Consider the following 21111-nt stretch of genomic DNA (forward strand, 5'->3'; position numbering starts at 1 on the left):
TTTTTGCATTTAAATTTTACATTTCAAACATTAGTAGATTCTATATACAGTAAAACCTTGGATTGCAAGTAACTTGGTTTGCAAGTGTTTTGCAAGACAAGCAAAACATTTTATAAAATTTTAACTTGCTAAACAAGCAACATCTTGCAATACAAGTACATACAGTATACACACATCACACAATCATAACTGAGCCGATGGTTCTTCTCTCTCTGACGCTGTAGGATTGTAGTGACTGTTCTAAACAAGCAAGGTCTTGCAATACGAGTACGTACAGTATACACGTGTCACATCATCACAGCTGAGCCGATGGTTCTTCTCTCTCTGACGCTGTGGGAGTGTAGTGACTGTTCTAAACAAGCAAGGTCTTGCAATACGAGTACATACAGCAGTGTTTTTCAACCTTTTTTGGGCAAAGGCACACTTGTTTCATGAAAAAAATCACGAGGCACACAACCATTAGAAAATGTTAAAAAATTTAACTCTGTGCCTATATTGACTATATATAAAGTAATTCTCTTGAATAGGAATTAAATAAACACAAAGAAAGTATTTTATAATTACTTTATTATGAAATATTAAGTAAACAGAATAGTGAAAAATTATAAAATACTTTATTCAGTGCGAAACCGGGCCTGTTTGGCTGAACACAAAGCTGATATTCTGGCTGGAATCGAAGAAAGACACACACGTAGCTCTTCGTCAACAGCTCTCAGTCTCTCTCTGTATTTGGTTTTTATAGCATACAAAAATAGACAAATATACCCTCCATCCTTTTTATTAAACCACAATAGCAGTTTTTAGCGCAGGGAGCTGCGCTTATTGCCCAGCACTGCTCTTGACGCTCATAGGCTCCCTGCGCTAAAAACCACTATTGCGGTTTAGTAAAACCGAGATCTCCGAGACAACAAGAGCCAGAAGGCCTTGAGCATGCGCAGATGCTCAAGGCCCAGCCCAGGCAAGAGGCGGGAACTCGCATTCACCCTTACAACGAGCAGAAGGGGTAAGGACCGTGTTTGGGAGGAAGGGCGGGCGGATGCCACTTTCAGCCCGGGGGCGCTTTGCGGTTCTCGCAGGGGGGGTGCGATGCCGGTTAGAGCGGGGGGGAGGTGCTCGTACATCGGAACATGCTCGGTTTGCGAGGCAAAAGTTTGCTGAGTGTTTTGCTCGTCTTGCAAAACACTCGCAAACCGGGTTACTCGCAAACCGAAGTTCCACTGTAATTGGAAAAATTATGACAGATTAAATTACAACTTTTGGTGGAATTCTGTATGTCATATATATAAAATGGAGCGTACAATAGCAACACAGAGAGGATATTTTGATAAGTTTCAGAAAATATGGGGACCATTAACAGATTTTTGCAATGAGTACCGTATTTTCGCGGATATAACGCGCACCATTGTAAAACGCGCACAGGGGTATAGCGCGCAGAAATCACGATGATATGTACAAAAACTTTTCTATACCGCGCTCAGGCATATAACGCGCATGCTGCCCGACTCTCCGTTCACCCCCCCTGACTTTCCGTGCACTGTCCTCCCTTGAAGTCCTGTCCCCCCTTGAAGGTCTGTCCCCATCCTGAAAGCCTGATGCCCCCCCCTACGTCCGATACATCCCCCCCCCCCCGGCAGGACCACTCGCACCCTCACCCCGAAGGACCGCCGACTCCCCAACAATATCGGGCCAGGAGGGAGCCCAAACCCTCCTGGCCACGGCGACCCCCTAACCCCACCCCGCACTACATTACGGGCAGGAGGGATCCCAGGCCCTCCTGCCCTCGACGCAAACCCCCTCCCCCCAACGACCGCCCCCCCCCAAGAACCTCCGCCCGTCCCCCAGCCGACCCGCGACCCCCCCTGGCCGACCCCCACGACACCCCCACCCGCCTTCCCCGTACCTTTGTGTAGTTGGGCCAGAAGGGAGCCCAAACCCTCCTGGCCACGGCGACCCCCTAACCCCACCCCGCACTACATTACGGGCAGGAGGGATCCCAGGCCCTCCTGCCCTCGACGCAAACCCCCCTCCCCCCCAGCCGACCCGCGACCCCCCTGGCCGACCCCCACGACTCCCCCACCCCCCTTCCCCGTACCTTTGGAAGTTGGCCGGACAGACGGGAGCCAAACCCGCCTGTCCGGCAGGCAGCCAACGAAGGAATGAGGCCGGATTGGCCCATCCGTCCTAAAGCTCCGCCTACTGGTGGGGCCTAAGGCGCGTGGGCCAATCAGAATAGGCCCTGGAGCCTTAGGTCCCACCTGGGGGCGCGGCCTGAGGCACATGGGCCAAACCCGACCATGTGTCTCAGGCCGCGCCCCCAGGTGGGACCTAAGGCTCCAGGGCCTATTCTGATTGGCCCACGCGCCTTAGGCCCCACCAGTAGGCGGAGCTTTAGGACGGATGGGCCAATCCGGCCTCATTCCTTCGTTGGCTGCCTGCCGGACAGGCGGGTTTGGCTCCCGTCTGTCCGGCCAACTTCCAAAGGTACGGGGAAGGGGGGTGGGGGGGTCGTGGGGGTTGGCCAGGGGGGTCGCGGGTCGGCTGGGGGGGCGGTCGGAGGTTCTTGGGGGGGGGGCGGTCGTTGGAGGGAGGGGGGTTTGCGTCGAGGGCAGGAGGGCCTGGGATCCCTCCTGCCCGTAATGTAGTGCGGGGTGGGGTTAGGGGGTCGCCGTGGCCAGGAGGGTTTGGGCTCCCTCCTGGCCCGATATTGTTGGGGAGTCGGCGGTCCTTCGGGGTGAGGGTGCGAGTGGTCCTGCCGGGGGGGGGATGTATCGGACGTCGGGGAGTCGGCCGGGCAAGAGGGCTTGGGCTCCCTCTTGCTCCGATCGTGGGTGCGGGTGGGAGCGCGTGCGAGCGGTCGTTCGGGGTGGGGGTGCGAGCGGTCCTGCTGGGGGGGTGAATCGGGCGTCGGGCGGGGTGGGAACTATGTTTAAAAACTTTTGTATACCGCGCTCAGGCATATAACGCGCGAGGGGTATGCGCGGTACGTAAAATCACGTATAACGCGCGCGTTATATCCGCGAAAATACGGTAATAACATTTTCCCAAAGTAAGATATTTGACATGAGGGGTTGTGGGTGGGTAATATTTATTAATACTATAATGTATATGAATGTGTTAATAATTTTGATATATTGAGATGGAATTTCTGTAGAGGAAGGGAGGGGATGGGAGGGTTTTCTATCCTAATATTAATTCTTTAGATATTAGATGTAGTATATAATATTCAAGATATTATAGAACATAGGTATTGACTGAAATGTTATATTTAAAGTGTTATATGAAAGTTAATCAAGTGTATATATACAAATTCGAATGATTTCATCTGATACACTTGTTGTAATATGTAAAAACTAGTCTTATAGCCCGTTACATTAACGGGTGCTAGAATATATGTGTGTATGTCTGTCTTTAATTCTTTCTCTCTCTCTGTCTGTCCTTTGCGCTTTCTATCTTTCTTTTTCCTTGGCTGTCCACCACCACCACCCCTTGCCAGCTCCCCCTGTCCATTCTCCCTTCCTTTTACCTACCCTGTCCTGTTCCTGATTCCTGCAAACTTCCCTGTAGGTGTCTCTTCCTTTTTTTTTTTTTTTTTAATTCCTTCTTCAGTCTCAGTTCTTTATCTGAACATTCCCTTCCTCAGTCTCTCCAACTGCAACTCTATTGCTCTCTAAGCCCCTGCTGTGCATGTCGCTCCTGATCCCCTCTCACTGACACTTGCGATTGTGTTTCCATGGCAACCCTGCTCGCGGGTCTGTGAGTGTAGGGCCATTTTGCTTATTTCCTCATGGGAAGCTGTTTTGCAGGCTAGTGGGTGTGAGGAGCGGCCGGGAACGCGAGTAATGCCCAATGCTTTGTAGCCATGACTCCCTTAGTTGTGTCCGAAGTTATTTTTAAGTTCTGCTTCTCTCACGATCCCTGCCTGCGTCGGAAGCCTTCTCCAAAGCAGGTGCGGCTCGTGAGAAGAGCCGCGGCGGCGGCTTAGAACGTAAAAAATAACTTCGGCCACAACATTACCTGCTGAACTTAAAAATTAATTCTTTGAGAACATTAGCTTGGGTTCCGCGAGTGTGTAGAACCCTGGTGTCCGATCGGGTCCTGTTTGGTCTGCCACTGCCTGGAGGAATTGAAGAGCGTGTAGGGCGGAAGCGGGAGGCGGGGCCTCAGCACCAGCCGGGCGGCTCGCGCCGCCGGCCCCGAGGAGCTCGAGGCCGGTGCCGGACATGGGGCCCCCAGGAGCTCGAGGCCAGCGGCAGACATGGCTGGTGTGGCATGGTGGAGGAGGAACAGAGTTCGGTGACGTAAAACCCGCGCATGCGCAATCGTGTTTCTGCGACGGGATCAGGGAACACAAATTTTTTAGTGCGCATGCGCGTCCTACCATTTTATTATATTAGATGAATAAAGAATTTGAATGTCAAAAAAAAAAAAAAAAGAAAAGCCTAGTGGGTAGAGTGCTAGGTTGACAACCCAGGTTCAAATCTCAATGCTGTGCCTTGTGATCTTGGGCAAGTCACTTAAACTTCCATTACCTCAGGTACAAAGGCATGAGCAAAATTCAATGATATAAATATTCATACAGTACCTCTGCTCGAGAAGCTTAACTTCTGCAGAGTTGCAGCATTTATACAATAGCCAGTTTGTGCCTTCTGCGAGAGTTTGTCCAGGCATGCATGCCAGTCTTCCACATTATGCAATGGGCAATCCTGTAGGTGAGTAACAAGGTCCCCTACAAAGAGACCCCGGGGCCCACTAGCAGGGGAATCCTAAAGGAGAAAGAGGAGAGAAAATATGAAAATTGTTTTAAAGAAAACAAGACATACTAGCATACTGTAACATATGACAGAAATACATCTGAATGAACCAAGTAAGAACATAAGAACAGCCTTACTGGGTCAAATGAATGGTCTATCTAGCCCAGTATTTCGTCTTCACGGATGCCAATCCAAGTCACAAGTACCTAGCAAAACCCCAAATAGTAGCAGCATTCCAAAGCTAAGATTGTGATGTCATAATGCGTCATTCCACCAATGCCTAAGAGCCAACCTCATCAGTGATGTCACAATGGCTTGATTGTACTATACTCAGCTCACATAAGCATTGCTATACTGGGACAGACTGAAGGTGTGGCTCATTGGTACAACTGCTGCTTCGGAGGCTGTGAGATCAAATCCCAGTACTGCTCCTTGTGACCCTGGGCAAGTCACTTAATCCTTCAGTGCCCACTACTTTGAATGTCAGCTTTGAAATGCCAAAGCAATGAAAAGGCAGTATACAAGTCCAGTATCCTGTGGCCAACCCAGGTCCCAAGTACCTGGCAGAAACCCAAAGAGTAGCAGCATTCCAGAGCTGAGAATGTGATGTCATAATGCCTCATTCCACCAATGCCTAAGAGCCAACCTCAGCAGTGATGTCACAATGGCTTGATTGTCCTATACTTGGCTCACATAAGAATAGCCTTACCGGGTCAGACTAATGATCCATCTAACCCAGTATCCCATCTTTGCCGAGGCCAATCTAAGTCAAAAGTACCTGGCAAAAACCGAAATAGTCGCAGCATTCTATGCTTCAGTCCCATGTGTGTCTCAACAGCAGACTAAGGACTTTTCCTTCAGGAACTTGTCCAAACCTCTAGTAAACACATACCTCCACTAAGGGAGGGGATTATTTCCCTAGACTGGCAAGCTATTGGCCTACAACACCATGAGCCTTCATCTGCAACTACTTGGAGAAGGGGCTCCCCCTTACATGTCCCCCTTCCTACCCAATTTTGTTAGCTCAATTATTGCAGTGACCAGCCTTGACCAGGGGCTACTCAGTGTTCTTTCCTGTCCCTTCCTGCAATTATGACCCAGGAATCAAACTTCCAAACACCAGCACTGCCACTGAGCTGGTCCCTGAATTTTTTTATTTTTTTATTTTTATTAATTGGGGCATGCTCACCTGCATAAAAGGTTCAACATACAAGCTTTAAATGGTCAAAAAATTCACACAGAAATGAGACCAAGAAATAGGCATCTTATCAGTGGCATAGTAAGGGGCGGTGGTGCCCCCCCCCTCCCTCCACTCGCGCTCTCCCTTCCCCCTCCCCCCACCATACCTCTAAATCTTCGCCAGTGCAAGTGGCTTTTCTCCAGCATTCTCCTCGCGCCAGCTTTGGATTGCCCTCTGACGTCACTTCCTAGCTCCTTCACCCGGATGTGAGAACCAAGCTGGCGTGAGCAACAGGCAGAAGTTGCTCGCATTAGCAAAGATCTACAGAGGTACGGGGGGGAGGGATGGTGCGAGCGTGGCATGGTATGGTGGGGAGGGGAGGAGAGGTTTCAACACCCCAACCGACACGGTACCCGGGGCAGTCCGTCCTGTCCTTACTATGCCTCCGGGAGAATCTAGCCCATTTCCATGACAATAGGCAAACGATGCGCAATCTGGTTCTGCTTTACCTCTATGACTTCAGTGACCAGTGCACCGACTCCAGTAGAGTAAAAGGGGAAGAGAAGCGCTGGGAGCAGGAACAGAACCAAGACACTTACAAGCCCAAGAATGAAATTGTGCCAAATACCTAGAAATTGAGGAAAAACAATCTTACTATCTAAATGCAGAATTAGCACCAACAAGAAAACCCTTACAAGTCAATAATTAAACACTGCAGCGGGCACTATCCGGATAGTGGTGATACTCAAACAGGTTAGCAATCTGTCCTCTTAAATTTGAGGTCCTTTTATTAAGCTCCATTAACCCCCTCTTCTACTAAACCGGTTTTAGCATGGGGAGGTGCGCTGCTCCCGATGCTCATAGGAACCCAAGGAGCGTCGGGAGCAGTGCGGGTCATTCAGCGCGGCTCCCCGTGCTAAAACCGCTAGCGCAGTTTGGTAGAAGAGGGGGTAAATGTTAAACTGCGCTTAATGCAGTAAACAAAGCCTAACACGGGACACACATAAAATTATCCTGCTCTCCTTCAAAATCAGACTATCTCATAAGCCTTTATTTCTTGACAAACTACTAATTCCTCAAAGTTCCCCCCGTTCTTTAAGATCAACCGACCAAAAACTCCTTTTTATTCCATCTTTAAAAGAATCCTATTATACTCGTAAAACCAACTTTGCAATAACAGCTCCCACATTATGGAACTCCCTTCGCGACGAACCTCAATTACTCAAATTCAAGACTGAGCTTAAAACTTTCCTATTTCAAGATGCCTATGATAAATCATAATTTAACCATTATTTCTTTTTTTTCTACATCACTCTTAGCCTTATTCTCATCAACCATGCACTCCTACCCTTCTCGTTCTATCCCTTCCCCTCTATCTCATTTCTTCTAAATTATGTAACTTTTCCCATCCCCCCCATTTTATCCTCACTTTCCAGTATGTCTGTATATGTCATTTACATTTAATTTATTCACTTTCGTACACTTACTATTATCTCTTTCTAGTTTCTCCTTTTTTTTTAATTCTACTGTTAACCGGTCAGATATTTGTTTTATGATCGGGATATTAAAAACTAATAAACTTGGAAACTTGGAAACACACTAATTGTATTGTGTTAGTTTTCCAATGTGCATGTTAACCGCGTGCTAAATTTTGTTTGAGGGGGGGTGTCAGAGCAGAGAGTGGGTCCTTCTGCGTTAACCATGTAGCACTTCTATATTATCACTTGCTAACTGGTTAGCGCATAGATAACACAGGAGCCTTTACCATCCACAGAATGGGCGTCGATTTTTACAGCCACTGAAATAACGGCCTTAGCACATATGAAAGACCCACATAAGGGCACACTAGGGCCGATTTTTACCCTAGCTGAGACTACACAACTGCAAAAGTATAACTACCTGCGCAGAATATTCGCAACTGCTGGACTGGCGAGACAAGTTGCAAGTGGGTGGTGAAAAGATCGACAAACGCTCCAGGATAGACAATAAAGATAAAGATCCCGAAGCCATTAAGCCGCACTTGTTCTCTGGAAATAATCAAACCAAACATTATTACATATGTGAAAACGGACTTAGACGCTTTCAAAACTTTAGTATAGGTTAAAAACAAACAAACATGGTATTTCATTTTGTTAGGTCGGTCATGGATGGGATATCACGGCTAAAAGGAACACTGGCATGGTGGAAAAAGAGGTTGTGGAACTTGGCGCTTCCTGGTTATGCTGAAAATCTCCGTTAGGAAAACCAAACAAAAACTGCAGACAATGTACACGATGCAGGCAAGAATTTATTGTACCAAAGTTAAAATGCAGTAATATAAAAACCTTTTTACCAACCAAGAGACCCAACACGGTCCGTGTTTTGGACAACACAACTTCGTCAGGGGCCCTAATAGATAAAAAAGCAATACTGAAATGTACAATATGAAGAAAACTGAAAAACTGAGTAAAATAAAATAAGAGTGGTGTTGACATGCCATGCCTGAAGGAATGTGATGATAGGACAAAAATAGGATGGAGGATATATGTTGAGTGTTCTCAGTACAGACCAAAATTAATACAAAGTAAAAAATTGAAGAAATGAAAAAAATGAAAAAGTGTAAAATACAAAGAAAGTAGCATGCAGTGAATCAGAAATTAATAAAAGATAGGAGTGGAAACAAAAACAGATAAGAAGAAGAAATAGAAGTGAAAACGGAAAACGTGACACAGGGGCAATAGGTGAATCTCCGTTAAGCTCGAACATTGGATGGTTTGAAATGAAAGACACAAACCAAGTTGATAACTCAATTACCCCATTTATGGGCAAGTTGTTCTTGCTTTAAGGACAAATGGGATCAATGTCTACATTTGGGCAACATATACAGATTCCAGAGGATAGTGTGTAATTTTTTTTTTTTTTTTTAAATTCTTTGTTAATTTTTAATCTTACATCAAGTGTACAAATAATAAAACATTTGAAAATTAAATACATCACTTGAATTTCTTTCTAATATAACATCAAATATATAAATTTATTCCCTTCCCACTCCCCCTTTCCTTTAACATTTAATCAAAAATATACAATATAAATATTCTTTTTCTTTTGATTAAACCCACAGTAAACTATAAACCACCCTCCTCCCCCCATTTGCACTAGAAAACGGTGTCTATTCATTACAATAAGTTGTCAATGGCCCCCAGATCTTTTTAAATTTATAATAATACCCTTTTTGAGTAGCAATTATGCTTTCCATTTTATAGTGTGTAATTGAAAAAGGAGAGAGGCGTACAGGAAGGTGGCATATGGGAATGACACAGGCAGGTCATCCAATTATTTTTTTCACTGCACAGTCTAGCAGTGTGGCGCAGTGGTTAAAGATACCGCTTCAGCACCCTGAGGTTGTGGGTTTAAACTCACGCTGTTCCCTATGAGCCTAGGCAAGTCACTTAACCCCCCATTACCCTAGGTACATGAATAGACTGTGAGCCCAAAAGGACAGACAGGGAAAAATGCTTGAGTACCTGAATAAATTCATGTAAACTATTCTGAGCTCCCCCAGGAGAACAGTATAAAAGTTGAATAAATAAATAGTGTGAAAAGTTTCAGCCTCGATCTACATTTGAGCGCACAGATTCCGTACCAGAACACAGGCCTCGATCTACATTTGAGCGCACAGATTCCGTACCAGAACACAGGCCTCGATCTACATTTGAGCGCACAGATTCCGTAACAGAACACAGGCCTCGATCTACATTTGAGCGCACAGATTCCGTAACAGAACACAGGCCTCGATCTACATTTGAGCGCACAGATTCCGTACCAGAACACAGGCCTCGATCTACATTTGAGCGCACAGATTCCGTACCAGAACACAGGCCTCGATCTACATTTGAGCGCACAGATTCCGTACCAGAACACAGGCCTCGATCTACATTTGAGCGCACAGATTCCGTACCAGAACACAGGCCTCGATCTACATTTGAGCGCACAGATTCCGTACCAGAACACAGGCCTCGATCTACATTTGAGCGCACAGATTCCGTAACAGAACACAGGCCTCGATCTACATTTGAGCGCACAGATTCCGTACCAGAACACAGGCCTCGATCTACATTTGAGCGCACAGATTCCGTACCAGAACACAGGCCTCGATCTACATTTGAGCGCACAGATTCCGTACCAGAACACAGGCCTCGATCTACATTTGAGCGCACAGATTCCGTACCAGAACACAGGCCTCGATCTACATTTGAGCGCACAGATTCCGTACCAGAACACAGGCCTCGATCTACATTTGAGCGCACAGATTCCGTAACAGAACACAGGCCTCGATCTACATTTGAGCGCACAGATTCCGTAACAGAACACAGGCCTCGATCTACATTTGAGCGCACAGATTCCGTACCAGAACACAGGCCTCGATCTACATTTGAGCGCACAGATTCCGTACCAGAACACAGGCCTCGATCTACATTTGAGCGCACAGATTCCGTACCAGAACACAGGCCTCGATCTACATTTGAGCGCACAGATTCCGTACCAGAACACAGGCCTCGATCTACATTTGAGCGCACAGATTCCGTACCAGAACACAGGCCTCGATCTACATTTGAGCGCACAGATTCCGTACCAGAACACAGGCCTCGATCTACATTTGAGCGCACAGATTCCGTACCAGAACACAGGCCTCGATCTACATTTGAGCGCACAGATTCCGTACCAGAACACAGGCCTCGATCTACATTTGAGCGCACAGATTCCGTACCAGAACACAGGCCTCGATCTACATTTGAGCGCACAGATTCCGTACCAGAACACAGGCCTCGATCTACATTTGAGCGCACAGATTCCGTACCAGAACACAGGCCTCGATCTACATTTGAGCGCACAGATTCCGTAACAGAACACAGGCCTCGATCTACATTTGAGCGCACAGATTCCGTAACAGAACACAGGCCTCGATCTACATTTGAGCGCACAGATTCCGTACCAGAACACAGGCCTCGATCTACATTTGAGCGCACAGATTCCGTACCAGAACACAGGCCAACAGAACACAGGCCTCGATCTACATTTGAGCGCACAGATTCCGTAACAGAACACAGGCCTCGATCTACATTTGAGCGCACAGATTCCGTACCAGAACACAGGCCTCGATCTACATTTGAGCGCACAGATTCCGTAACAGAACACAGGCCTCGATCTACATTTGAGCGCACAGATTCCGTAACAGAACACAGGCCTCGATCTACATTTGAGCGCACAGATTCCGTACCAGAACACAGGCCTCGATCTACATTTGAGCGCACAGATTCCGTACCAGAACACAGGCCTCGATCTACATTTGAGCGCACAGATTCCGTACCAGAACACAGGCCTCGATCTACATTTGAGCGCACAGATTCCGTACCAGAACACAGGCCTCGATCTACATTTGAGCGCACAGATTCCGTACCAGAACACAGGCCTCGATCTACATTTGAGCGCACAGATTCCGTACCAGAACACAGGCCTCGATCTACATTTGAGCGCACAGATTCCGTACCAGAACACAGGCCTCGATCTACATTTGAGCGCACAGATTCCGTAACAGAACACAGGCCTCGATCTACATTTGAGCGCACAGATTCCGTAACAGAACACAGGCCTCGATCTATATTTGAGCGCACAGATTCCGTAACAGAACACAGGCCTCGATCTACATTTGAGCGCACAGATTCCGTAACAGAACACAGGCCTCGATCTACATTTGAGCGCACAGATTCCGTAACAGAACACAGGCCTCGATCTACATTTGAGCGCACAGATTCCGTACCAGAACACAGGCCTCGATCTACATTTGAGCGCACAGATTCCGTACCAGAACACAGGCCTCGATCTACATTTGAGCGCACAGATTCCGTACCAGAACACAGGCCTCGATCTACATTTGAGCGCACAGATTCCGTAACAGAACACAGGCCTCGATCTACATTTGAGCGCACAGATTCCGTCACAGAACACAGGCCTCGATCTACATTTGAGCGCACAGATTCCGTAACAGAACACAGGCCTCGATCTACATTTGAGCGCACAGATTCCGTAACAGAACACAGGCCTCGATCTACATTTGAGCGCACAGATTCCGTAACAGAACACAGGCCTCGATCTACATTTGAGCGCACAGATTCCGTAACAGAACACAGGCCTCGATCTACATTTGAGCGCACAGATTCCGTAACAGAACACAGGCCTCGATCTATATTTGAGCGCACAGATTCCGTAACAGAACACAGGCCTCGATCTACATTTGAGCGCACAGATTCCGTAACAGAACACAGGCCTCGATCTACATTTGTGTGCAGATTCTGTAGTAGAACACAAGCTTAAACCCGTAATTATGCTCACTTACGCCAGGTCAAGGGCAGGCATAACTTGGTATACGTAAATGTTAGATGTCATGAGCACAACGTACAGTCTTCTGTAAGTTATGCAAATAAGTGGGAGACATACCTATGTCCCATCCACACTTCGCCCATGTGTATGCCCCCATGCACTAATTTACAGACTAGCACACAGTGCATTTACACTCGCCACGTACAATTACTGAATTGCCCTTTTTGTGCCTTCCATATTTTTGGTAATGACGCTGCCCAGTTCTGAAATGTTCACATTTAAATAAAAGTTATGTACAGTCGAAGAAAAGCAGTATGTTTTACCTTATCGCTGCCACCCCATGGCCGATTTCATGTAGGACTCCGCTGATGAGGATTGCAGAGAAGAAATAGGTCAGCTGGCTGACAGGGAGATTTACGCCAGGCACCTGTTTACGTAGGCATGACAACAAAAATATAACATTAACAGTACAGAGACAAGTCTTTCCAGGCACAAGCTACAGTGGCTTTGGATCAACCAAAACCAAGCAGATTTACAACCTTTTGAACAGAGCCTTTTTAACTCTAGGTCTCAACTAATTTACAAATGAAAAGAATTTGTGGTGAATGTTTTGACTCACAGCTAGAAATTTAAGGGCAGGTATTTGGCTGAAATCTTTTCCTCCTTGAATTTGAATGTTCATATTAATTTTCATTTTGGATTCTACTGTTATGGAACCTTACACATATTGGATTGGTGTATTTCTTGGGGTAAAGTCAGCCTGTGGGTATATACACATCCCCCTCCGTATTTGGGGGTTCAGAACTCACTACCGGTTATTCGCAGTTTTCATCTGGGTGACCTACCCCCGCCTCCAGGACCTCTCCACTTACTTGGTGGTCTAGCAGTGAAGCAGGGAAAGAGCGATATTCCTATGCTCCTGCCCTGTGCAGAACTGGGAACAAAAATGACTGCAATGAGTTCCCGTTATCGGCACTTGGTTGACCTGTCTTTTAGGTCATCCAAGTGCTGACTTAGGCGGGTATATAGACGTATTTTTGTTTCGATTATGAGCCCCATAGGTACATAAAGGTTACAATATGTGTCGCAATCTAGGAAAAAGTATCAAGTCTTGGTGCACGCTTACTTGAAAAACGAGGCAACAATGTCAGTTGGGTTCTATTTATTTGTGAAATATATACTCCTCCCCTTTTTCCCCATTAAAAGTGCTCATTGTGCTGAAAAATGCCCTAGCTGTAATAAAAATGCTGGTTAAATGAGAAAAACAATACAAATGGCAGTTTTTAAGGGAAATGAGCCCTTTAGACCAGCACACCTCAGGATTTTTTTTTTTTTAATGACTTAAACAGAACAGACTCCACGGCTCTCAAAGCTGGAGGGCTGACCAACCAGGGGGCCAGGCCGCCGGCTGAGGCACCTCTACAAAAATGTGGGGAGGTGGAAGAAGGTGGGGGGAGGGACCCAGCATGAGACCCGCCGAGTTTAACACCCCCAAGGTCGGACGGATCCCCAAACAGGACCCGTCCAAGCTCTATCCGGCACAAAAGGGGAACCCATTCGTAAGGACTACACCAGTCTACCAGGTGCTACAGAAGAAGGCTAATCATAAAGGCCCAGATTCTACGGCACCTAAAAAGCAGCTGCCGATCGCGTGTCAATCACAAGATGGCGCTGTATAGAGAATTGCGCCTCTGTGAAAAATAGGCAGCCAGAAATGTAGGCCAGGGTTTTCTGGGTCTATCTTTATTGTGAATCATACCTCCATAGGCGCTTTAGGCCACCTAACGCCACTTCCAACATTAGCCACGCAAACAGTGGCATTAAGTGGTCTAAAGCACCTATGGAGGTACAATTCTGGCGCCTTGATACTCATTTTAAAACACTGGGCTCCTTTAACTAAACTGCGGTAGCGTTTTTAGCACACGTTGCAGATTAACGCGTGCTAACCCCCGCGCTATGCGGATAAACTAACGCCAGCTCTATGAAGGCTAAAACTGCTAGCGCAGCTTAGTAAAAGGAGCCCATTGTTAAGATGGCTTTTTTTACTGAGTTTTGGGCACCTACTGGCGCCTAAAAAAATTGGCGCTGATTAGAGAATCCGGGCCAAAATGCACTAAGTTAGTTCAATAAAAAAAGTATTACTTTATTTCCTTTTTATTTTATTTCTAAACAGTATATTACCTTAATCAGCCAATGCTTCTAAAGTCCAAGAAACTTTCACTATGTTCAATTGCGTAAACTCAAATTATACAATTTTCATTCATTATTTAACATGGGAAAAAGGACCTCAGTACCCACACAAATGCAGAAACTAAACTGCTTGCCAATGGTTCCCTTAATCATCAGTTCTTTAAAAATCCACGTAGAATTTTTCAATAGCGCTGCATGTGGAATGTGAAAAATTAAGGCCATGCAGATGTCTTTAAACGGCTCCACAAAAATCATATCATATTCCATTTATCTGTTAGTAAAATACCCCAATGGGGCTCGTTTCACCTCCTTGCCAGGCTTCCTCAGGGCGTACTTCATATTTAGGCATTAGCACAGCTCATATTTAATTTGAGATTATAGTCATCAATTATACTCTGGAGCTGCGGCTGAAATTTCAAATTAAATATGAGCTGTCTTAATGCCTAAATATGAAGGAGTCCCTGAGGAAGCCTGGCAAGGAGGTGAAACGGGCCCCACTGGGATATTTCACTAACAGATACATGAAATATGATATGATTTTGGTGGAGACATTTAAAGACATCTGACTAGTCTTAATTTTTCACATTCCACACACAGTACTATTGAAAAATTATATGTGGATTTTTTTAAGGACTAACGATTAAGGGAACCATTGGCAAACAGTTTAATTTCTGCATTTGTTTACAAGTTTCAAGTTTATTTGTTATTTGATTAATCGCCTATTACAAATACTAAGCGATGTACACATAATAAAATAAATTTCTAAAATGTACATAAAATAGATAGTAACGTTAACAAGGGTATAAAATCACCAAAACAAACTAATTAAAACAAAACAAGCAAACAATAGGACAGAAGGGGAAGAAATACAATTTTCGATAGGAAAGAATCAACAATTAAAGGTAAAACCCAATAGGAATGGGAGGATAAATAAGTAATTGGAGATAAAAATACATAAAAGAGCAAATGATGAAAGAGCAATTAACATTTCAATTAGGTGTGTGGGTACTGAGGTCCTTTTTTCCTTGTTAAATAATGAATGAATTGTATAATTTCAGTTTATGCAATTCAATGTAGTGAATGTTTCTTGTACTTTATAAGCACTGTCTTGCTTCATTTGGTCCAAGTTCATCTCTATCTTTATTGCAAAAATCAAGATCAGCCCGAGAGCCAAGTTAACTCTTCTAATTTAACTGAGCACTAACAGTATTGCTCCAATATCAAATGTTGTTGAAAACATAGTTCAGAATGTGCCATTTCATTCAGAAGGTCTGAACTATTTTTCCCATTATTATTTTGCTAATTTGTAAGGATCTGCATGTGTTTCAAACCACATAGAAAATATCAACAACATATGGGATAGCTGAAAAATGACTTCTGGGTTTGATGTTATAGCTGAAAAATGTTCTGGTGCCCAATATCAACAATTGGGTGAATGAATAAACTGGATATTGTTCCAAGGTGAATATAACAACAAGCAGCAAAAAGGAACAATAAAAGTTATTAACACCTTTCAAGCAGCAAAAAGGAACAATAAAATGTACATGTTTCCTACAAATCCTGGATTACCTAAGTATAAACAAGACAGTGACAAATGAACGGCAAAAGCACGCACAGCAAAAATGATTTGAATATCACGCATTTAAGAATGTCAAATAGATATGTGCTTTAAGTGAGCTTCCAATGAAAATGACACTTCCACATTAAGCGGAAAGATATCACAGGTCAGTTTGTCAGGATTGGTTCAACCACTGGATCAGGTGAGGCTCTGGCCCAGGGCACCAGAGATATAGGGCAACAAAATCCCTGGCCCCAAAGTTCACAGCCAGTGTTTCACCTGGTCCAAAGCTTTCTCCCCTTTCTTTTTTGGTCCAACATTTCCTTTTCTCTACAGACCTGTTTACCATTGCTCCCTCTCCTCTCTCCCTCCCTCCTCCTTCCCCCATGGTCCTCTAAACATTAGCTTGCTTGCTGGAAGCAACAGCATGCACAGCAAGTTCCTTTTAGTCAGCCCTGGGTTTTCCCTGTGCCGCGTCCTGCTTGCAATTTGGGGATGCAGCAGAGGGAAGACCCAGAGCTGGCCGAAAGGAGCATGCTGTTGAGAAAAAATTGGACTGAGCAAGAAATGATTGAAGGAAAGTGTTCACAAGATGGAAGACAGAGACAAGATGGAATGACTACAAGCACAGCAATGCCTGTGTAACCTTGAACACCAGAGAGACAGAAGCTGAGAGAAATGTAACATGTGATTTCCCAGAAAAGGACACTTTAGCAGGGAAACGAAACTTTAGGCACGGTTAGTTCCCTAAAACAAAGAGCAGGCTGGAGGTGAGGTGTGGCTATGCAAACTAAGAACAGCAAGGGAAATTAGGTGGCACAAGCAGATTTGCTAAAATAAAACAAAAAAAAACAAAAACCCTCAAAGGAAGGCCTGTAGCAGGCTTGGCAGAGAATTATAGGCTTATAAGAACTAATATATGCAAGGGGGTAGAGATTAGAGGTCTGTAAGGGAACGGGTATCACGGGAATCCCACGGGTCCCGTGGAGATCCCCCTAGGTCAATGGGACTCCCACGGGGACCTCTCCCAGGCTGACGGAACTCCAACAGGGACCCCTCCAAGGCTGATGGGACTCCCATGGGGATGGAACTGGGGTTCCTATCCCAACTCGAGGCCTACCTTATTTCCGGTCCAGTGCTATGCTGAGCTCCGAGTCCCGATGAATCAGCAGCATGTTACGTAGGTATGGAGCTCATAACGTAGGCAGTAAGCTCAGCACAGGCACACATTGGTTCAGCTGCAGCACAATGGGCCAATCACAAATGACCTCAGAGTTCTAATGTCATTTGTGATTGGCCCATTGTGCTGCAGCTGAACCAATATGTGCCTGTGATGAGCTTACTGCCTACGTGATGATATCCAGAGGAGGGAGAGCCGGCAGCTGAGTTGCTGATTCTGGGGAGCTGCGGCGCTTCACTTTTCGTTGCCTTTGTGCAGCCACCTGAGCGAGGAAAGGGATGGCTCTCTGGCTCCCAGCTGTGTTCTGCACTGCCCCCACCTGAGCTGGCCAAAGTTGCGCAGGGTAAGTGTGGGCACTGGGTCTGGAGAAGGGAAGGACCTCGGGGAGCAAGGCGGGCCAGGCCAGAACCCTGCACCTCCCCCTCCACGGCTCCCCGCTACCGTGGTGTAGGTGGCTGTAGCTCCAGGGCACTGGGGTGGCTGGCTGGGAGAAGGCCTACTCCCCCTGCCAAACCACTTGGCAGGAGCTGGCTGGTGTTGTTGAGGTCAGGTTAATGGGGGAGGGGGAAAGGCTTGGTGGGTGCTGGGACTTGGCATGCATTTGACAGGTGGGCAGGGGTGGGCTTGGGATTGTGGAAGACAGCTAGGGGGAAGGGAGAGGGAAGTGACAGGCAGGCCAGGGTGAGGAGAAGAAAGAGTGAGAGCTAGCATGAAGGAGAGAGTGAGGTGACAGGGAAAGGAGGGGGGGGGCACAAGATAGCAGAGACAAGTAAGCAGGCAGTTTGGCTAATATGAGAACTAGCAAAAGGGACAGGTGACGACCATCATGAGGGGTACGGAGAATGAGGCAATGATGACATGGAGCATGGGATGACAGGTGGCTAGAGAATAAGGTGGCAGACAGGCCAGCCAAGGTGATAGCCTTCCACCTTGGGCAGAGAGAGAGGTAGGGAGAGTGAAGTGGCAGGCTGGATGGGGTGAAGGGGAAGGGAGAGAATCTGATGACAGGAACAGGCATAAGGGGGTACAGAGATGATGATGACAGGATCAGGGGTAGGGAGAGTGTGGTGATGGTGACAAGGAAGCAAGTGGGCCAGTATGAGGCGTAGGGAGGTTGTGTTCTGTATGTATGAAAAGGACTGTTTTCTTTTAGCGTTGACTGTGCAGGATTGATCTGTATTAATCTGGCTTCCGTTTAACAATGGGTATATTAATGTTCTAATGTTCACTGCAGTGTTTATGATGCTCCCTTTTCCTAGGTGCACCCTTGCTTTGTGACTCATGGATTATTACTAAAAATATTTTTTTATAGAGAGGAGGGGGGTATTAAAAAGAGGAGGGGATGTTAAAAAATGATTGTATTTTATTGTTGGTTTATTTTTTATTCATTTTTTCATCTTGCATCAAGTATACAATATTACAACATTTGAAATTAAACACATCACTTGAATTTCTTTCTATTACTGCCTTAAATACATAAATTTACTCCCTCCCCACCCTACCCTTCCCTTCCCACAAATACTTTAATCAAAAAATTCATATAAATATTACATTCTTATCTATTGATTAAACCTTTAATAGAGCTTTATACCATCCCCCCTCCCCCATATTTATGAAAGTACTTTCAATGGAAAATGGCGTCTATTCATTGCAGTAAGTTGTCAATGGCCCCCAGATCTTTTTAAAATTATTATAATTTCCTTTTTGTATAGCAAGTGTTCTTTCCATTTTATAAATATGGCATAAAGAATTCCACCAGAATCTACTGAGTCTACTGTAATTTATTGTTGGTTTAAATAAACTAAGGCTTAAAAAAGAAATCAAAATTTTCTGAAGTAATTGCTGCTTTTTATGGGGACAGGTAACTTTTATGAGGGGATGGGTGGGGACGGAGGGGATTCCTCGCAGGGATGGGTGGGATTTTTGTGGGAACGGGTGGGATTTCTGTCCCCGCGCAACTCTCTAGACATATAAAAGGTATAGCCTAGGAGGGAAAGGTTGAGTGACACATTCTGTCCCTCATTTGCTGGCCTGAGGTCATAGAACTCACTCCCCTGTTATAGCTTATTGGATTACTAACCATTTAATTAGTTCTTGGCTTTCTATATTATTTGACTGCATTGATTTTTATTGATACAATAAAACGTTTGGATTCAAAAAACTATTACAGGGCACCGATGGTTATTCCTGTGAAGGGCTTTAGCAGCCAGCTCTTCACTGTACATGCTGTTGCTTCCGGCAAGCAAGCTAATGTTTAGAGGGCCATGGGGGAAAGAGGAGGGAGGGAGAAAGGAGAAAGAGCAATGTTGGACTAGACTCTAGAACAGGGATGTCAATGTCCCTCCTCGAGGGCCACAATCCAGTCGAGTTTTCAGGATTTCCCCAATGAATATGCATGAGATCTATTTGCATGCACTGCTTTCATTGTATGCTAATAGATCTCATGCATATTCACTGGGGAAATCCTGATAACCCGACTGGATTGTGGCCCTTGACACCCCTGCTCTAGAAGCTTGAGAGAAAAGGGGAGAAAGCTTAGGTTTTGAGAATGAGGACGCTGCTGGGGAGGGGGGCGCCATAACCCTTTGAACTAGCCCTGGGTTTTGTGATCTCACTGCTTGCAACTAAGGTCTCCATTCTCTTCAGCAAAATCTATAGGCATCACTGTGGTTTGGACATGGAGATCCTTCACATTGGGTATATACGGAGCAGAAACTATCGCTGCATGCTTTGCAAGAAATGAAATCGATACCAACCACAACTTGCAGCATGCGATCATTCTGGGCGGCTGGGGTCTCGGTCATCATCTGTGAGAGCGTCTGCAGTAATGTCTTCTCCAGCAGAATCACAGAACCAAACATGGCAATTATTCCAAACACCATCCCCAAACTGAACCTGCAATGCACCAAACAGGTAGAGAGTCTATAAACAAGACATTTTCTACTCTGAGTTAACCAAAGTGCAGAATCTTTGGCCAAAGACATACGAGTCAAAACAAAATTGTTCTAACGAGCTATGACGATGGATTCAAACGAGGACTCCATCTTCCACCAGAAAGATACACATTTAATATAGAGTCAAATTTCAGCAAATAACAATAAACTTTTGTTAATACTGACGGGGATTGCCATTCAACATATTACTGGAAATTGGAAGAATTATACTAAACTTAATTATACCTTTTGGTGGAATTCAGTTTGTCATATTTATAAAATGGAGAGAATGCTTGCTACACAGCAAGGAAATTATAATAGTTTCAAAAAGATTTGGGGGCCATTGATTACATATTCTAATGATTAGACACCTTGGACACCTTTTTATTACATAGGACTATATTTAATGTGGGGATGGGGAGGTATGTTATGTGATTTAATGGGTTTATTCCTGATGAATGGGATGGGTGGGGGAGGGGTCTTTTTTATATGCATTTGACAATAATTGTTAGAATGTCAAGTTATTTGTACGAATTATCTGATTGAATTTTGTACACTTGTTGCAAGAGTTAAAACTGAATAAAGAATAAAAAAAAAAAAAGAAAGATACACATTTGGGGGAGGGGACAATTCTATAACTGGGCCCATGGTAGCAGCTTATCCTATAGTGACTGGAAAGAAAGGGACCCCCAACATTTTCCCAACTAACCCCCCCAAATCCTACTCAAGCAGAAAGTTCTGCCTGAAATCTGAGACATTTCTGAGTACTTTATTTTTCTCAATAATAGCCTGACCACATGGTCCAAAATAGAAAAAACACCTACCGTGGAGTCCTGCCGAAGTAGCTAATTTATTCAATTACTGCTAATCTAAATCTTATTCAAGTATATATGTGAATCTAAAGGGATAAAAAGCCTCAGAATAAGGAGCAATTAATCCAACTGGGCTTCAAACGTGAACCA

At 45.2% G+C, this 21111-nt stretch overlaps 1 protein-coding gene across 1 annotated transcript in view; it reads right to left on the reverse strand.

The window, feature by feature from the left end:
* MBTPS2 (membrane bound transcription factor peptidase, site 2) overlaps window positions 1–21111 on the reverse strand; it is a 52554-nt gene that overhangs the window by 12436 nt on the left and 19007 nt on the right. Inside the window, exons 3-7 of the mRNA XM_033950357.1 lie at window positions 19973–20111; window positions 12612–12715; window positions 7831–7958; window positions 6441–6559; window positions 4583–4763 (exon numbers count right to left, since the gene is read on the reverse strand). Coding sequence (XP_033806248.1) covers window positions 4583–4763; window positions 6441–6559; window positions 7831–7958; window positions 12612–12715; window positions 19973–20111 — 671 coding nt within the window. The remainder of the gene's footprint in view (window positions 1–4582; window positions 4764–6440; window positions 6560–7830; window positions 7959–12611; window positions 12716–19972; window positions 20112–21111) is intronic.

This window comes from Geotrypetes seraphini, chromosome 6 (assembly GCF_902459505.1).
Source record: "Geotrypetes seraphini chromosome 6, aGeoSer1.1, whole genome shotgun sequence".
Classification (NCBI taxonomy): domain Eukaryota; kingdom Metazoa; phylum Chordata; class Amphibia; order Gymnophiona; family Dermophiidae; genus Geotrypetes; species Geotrypetes seraphini.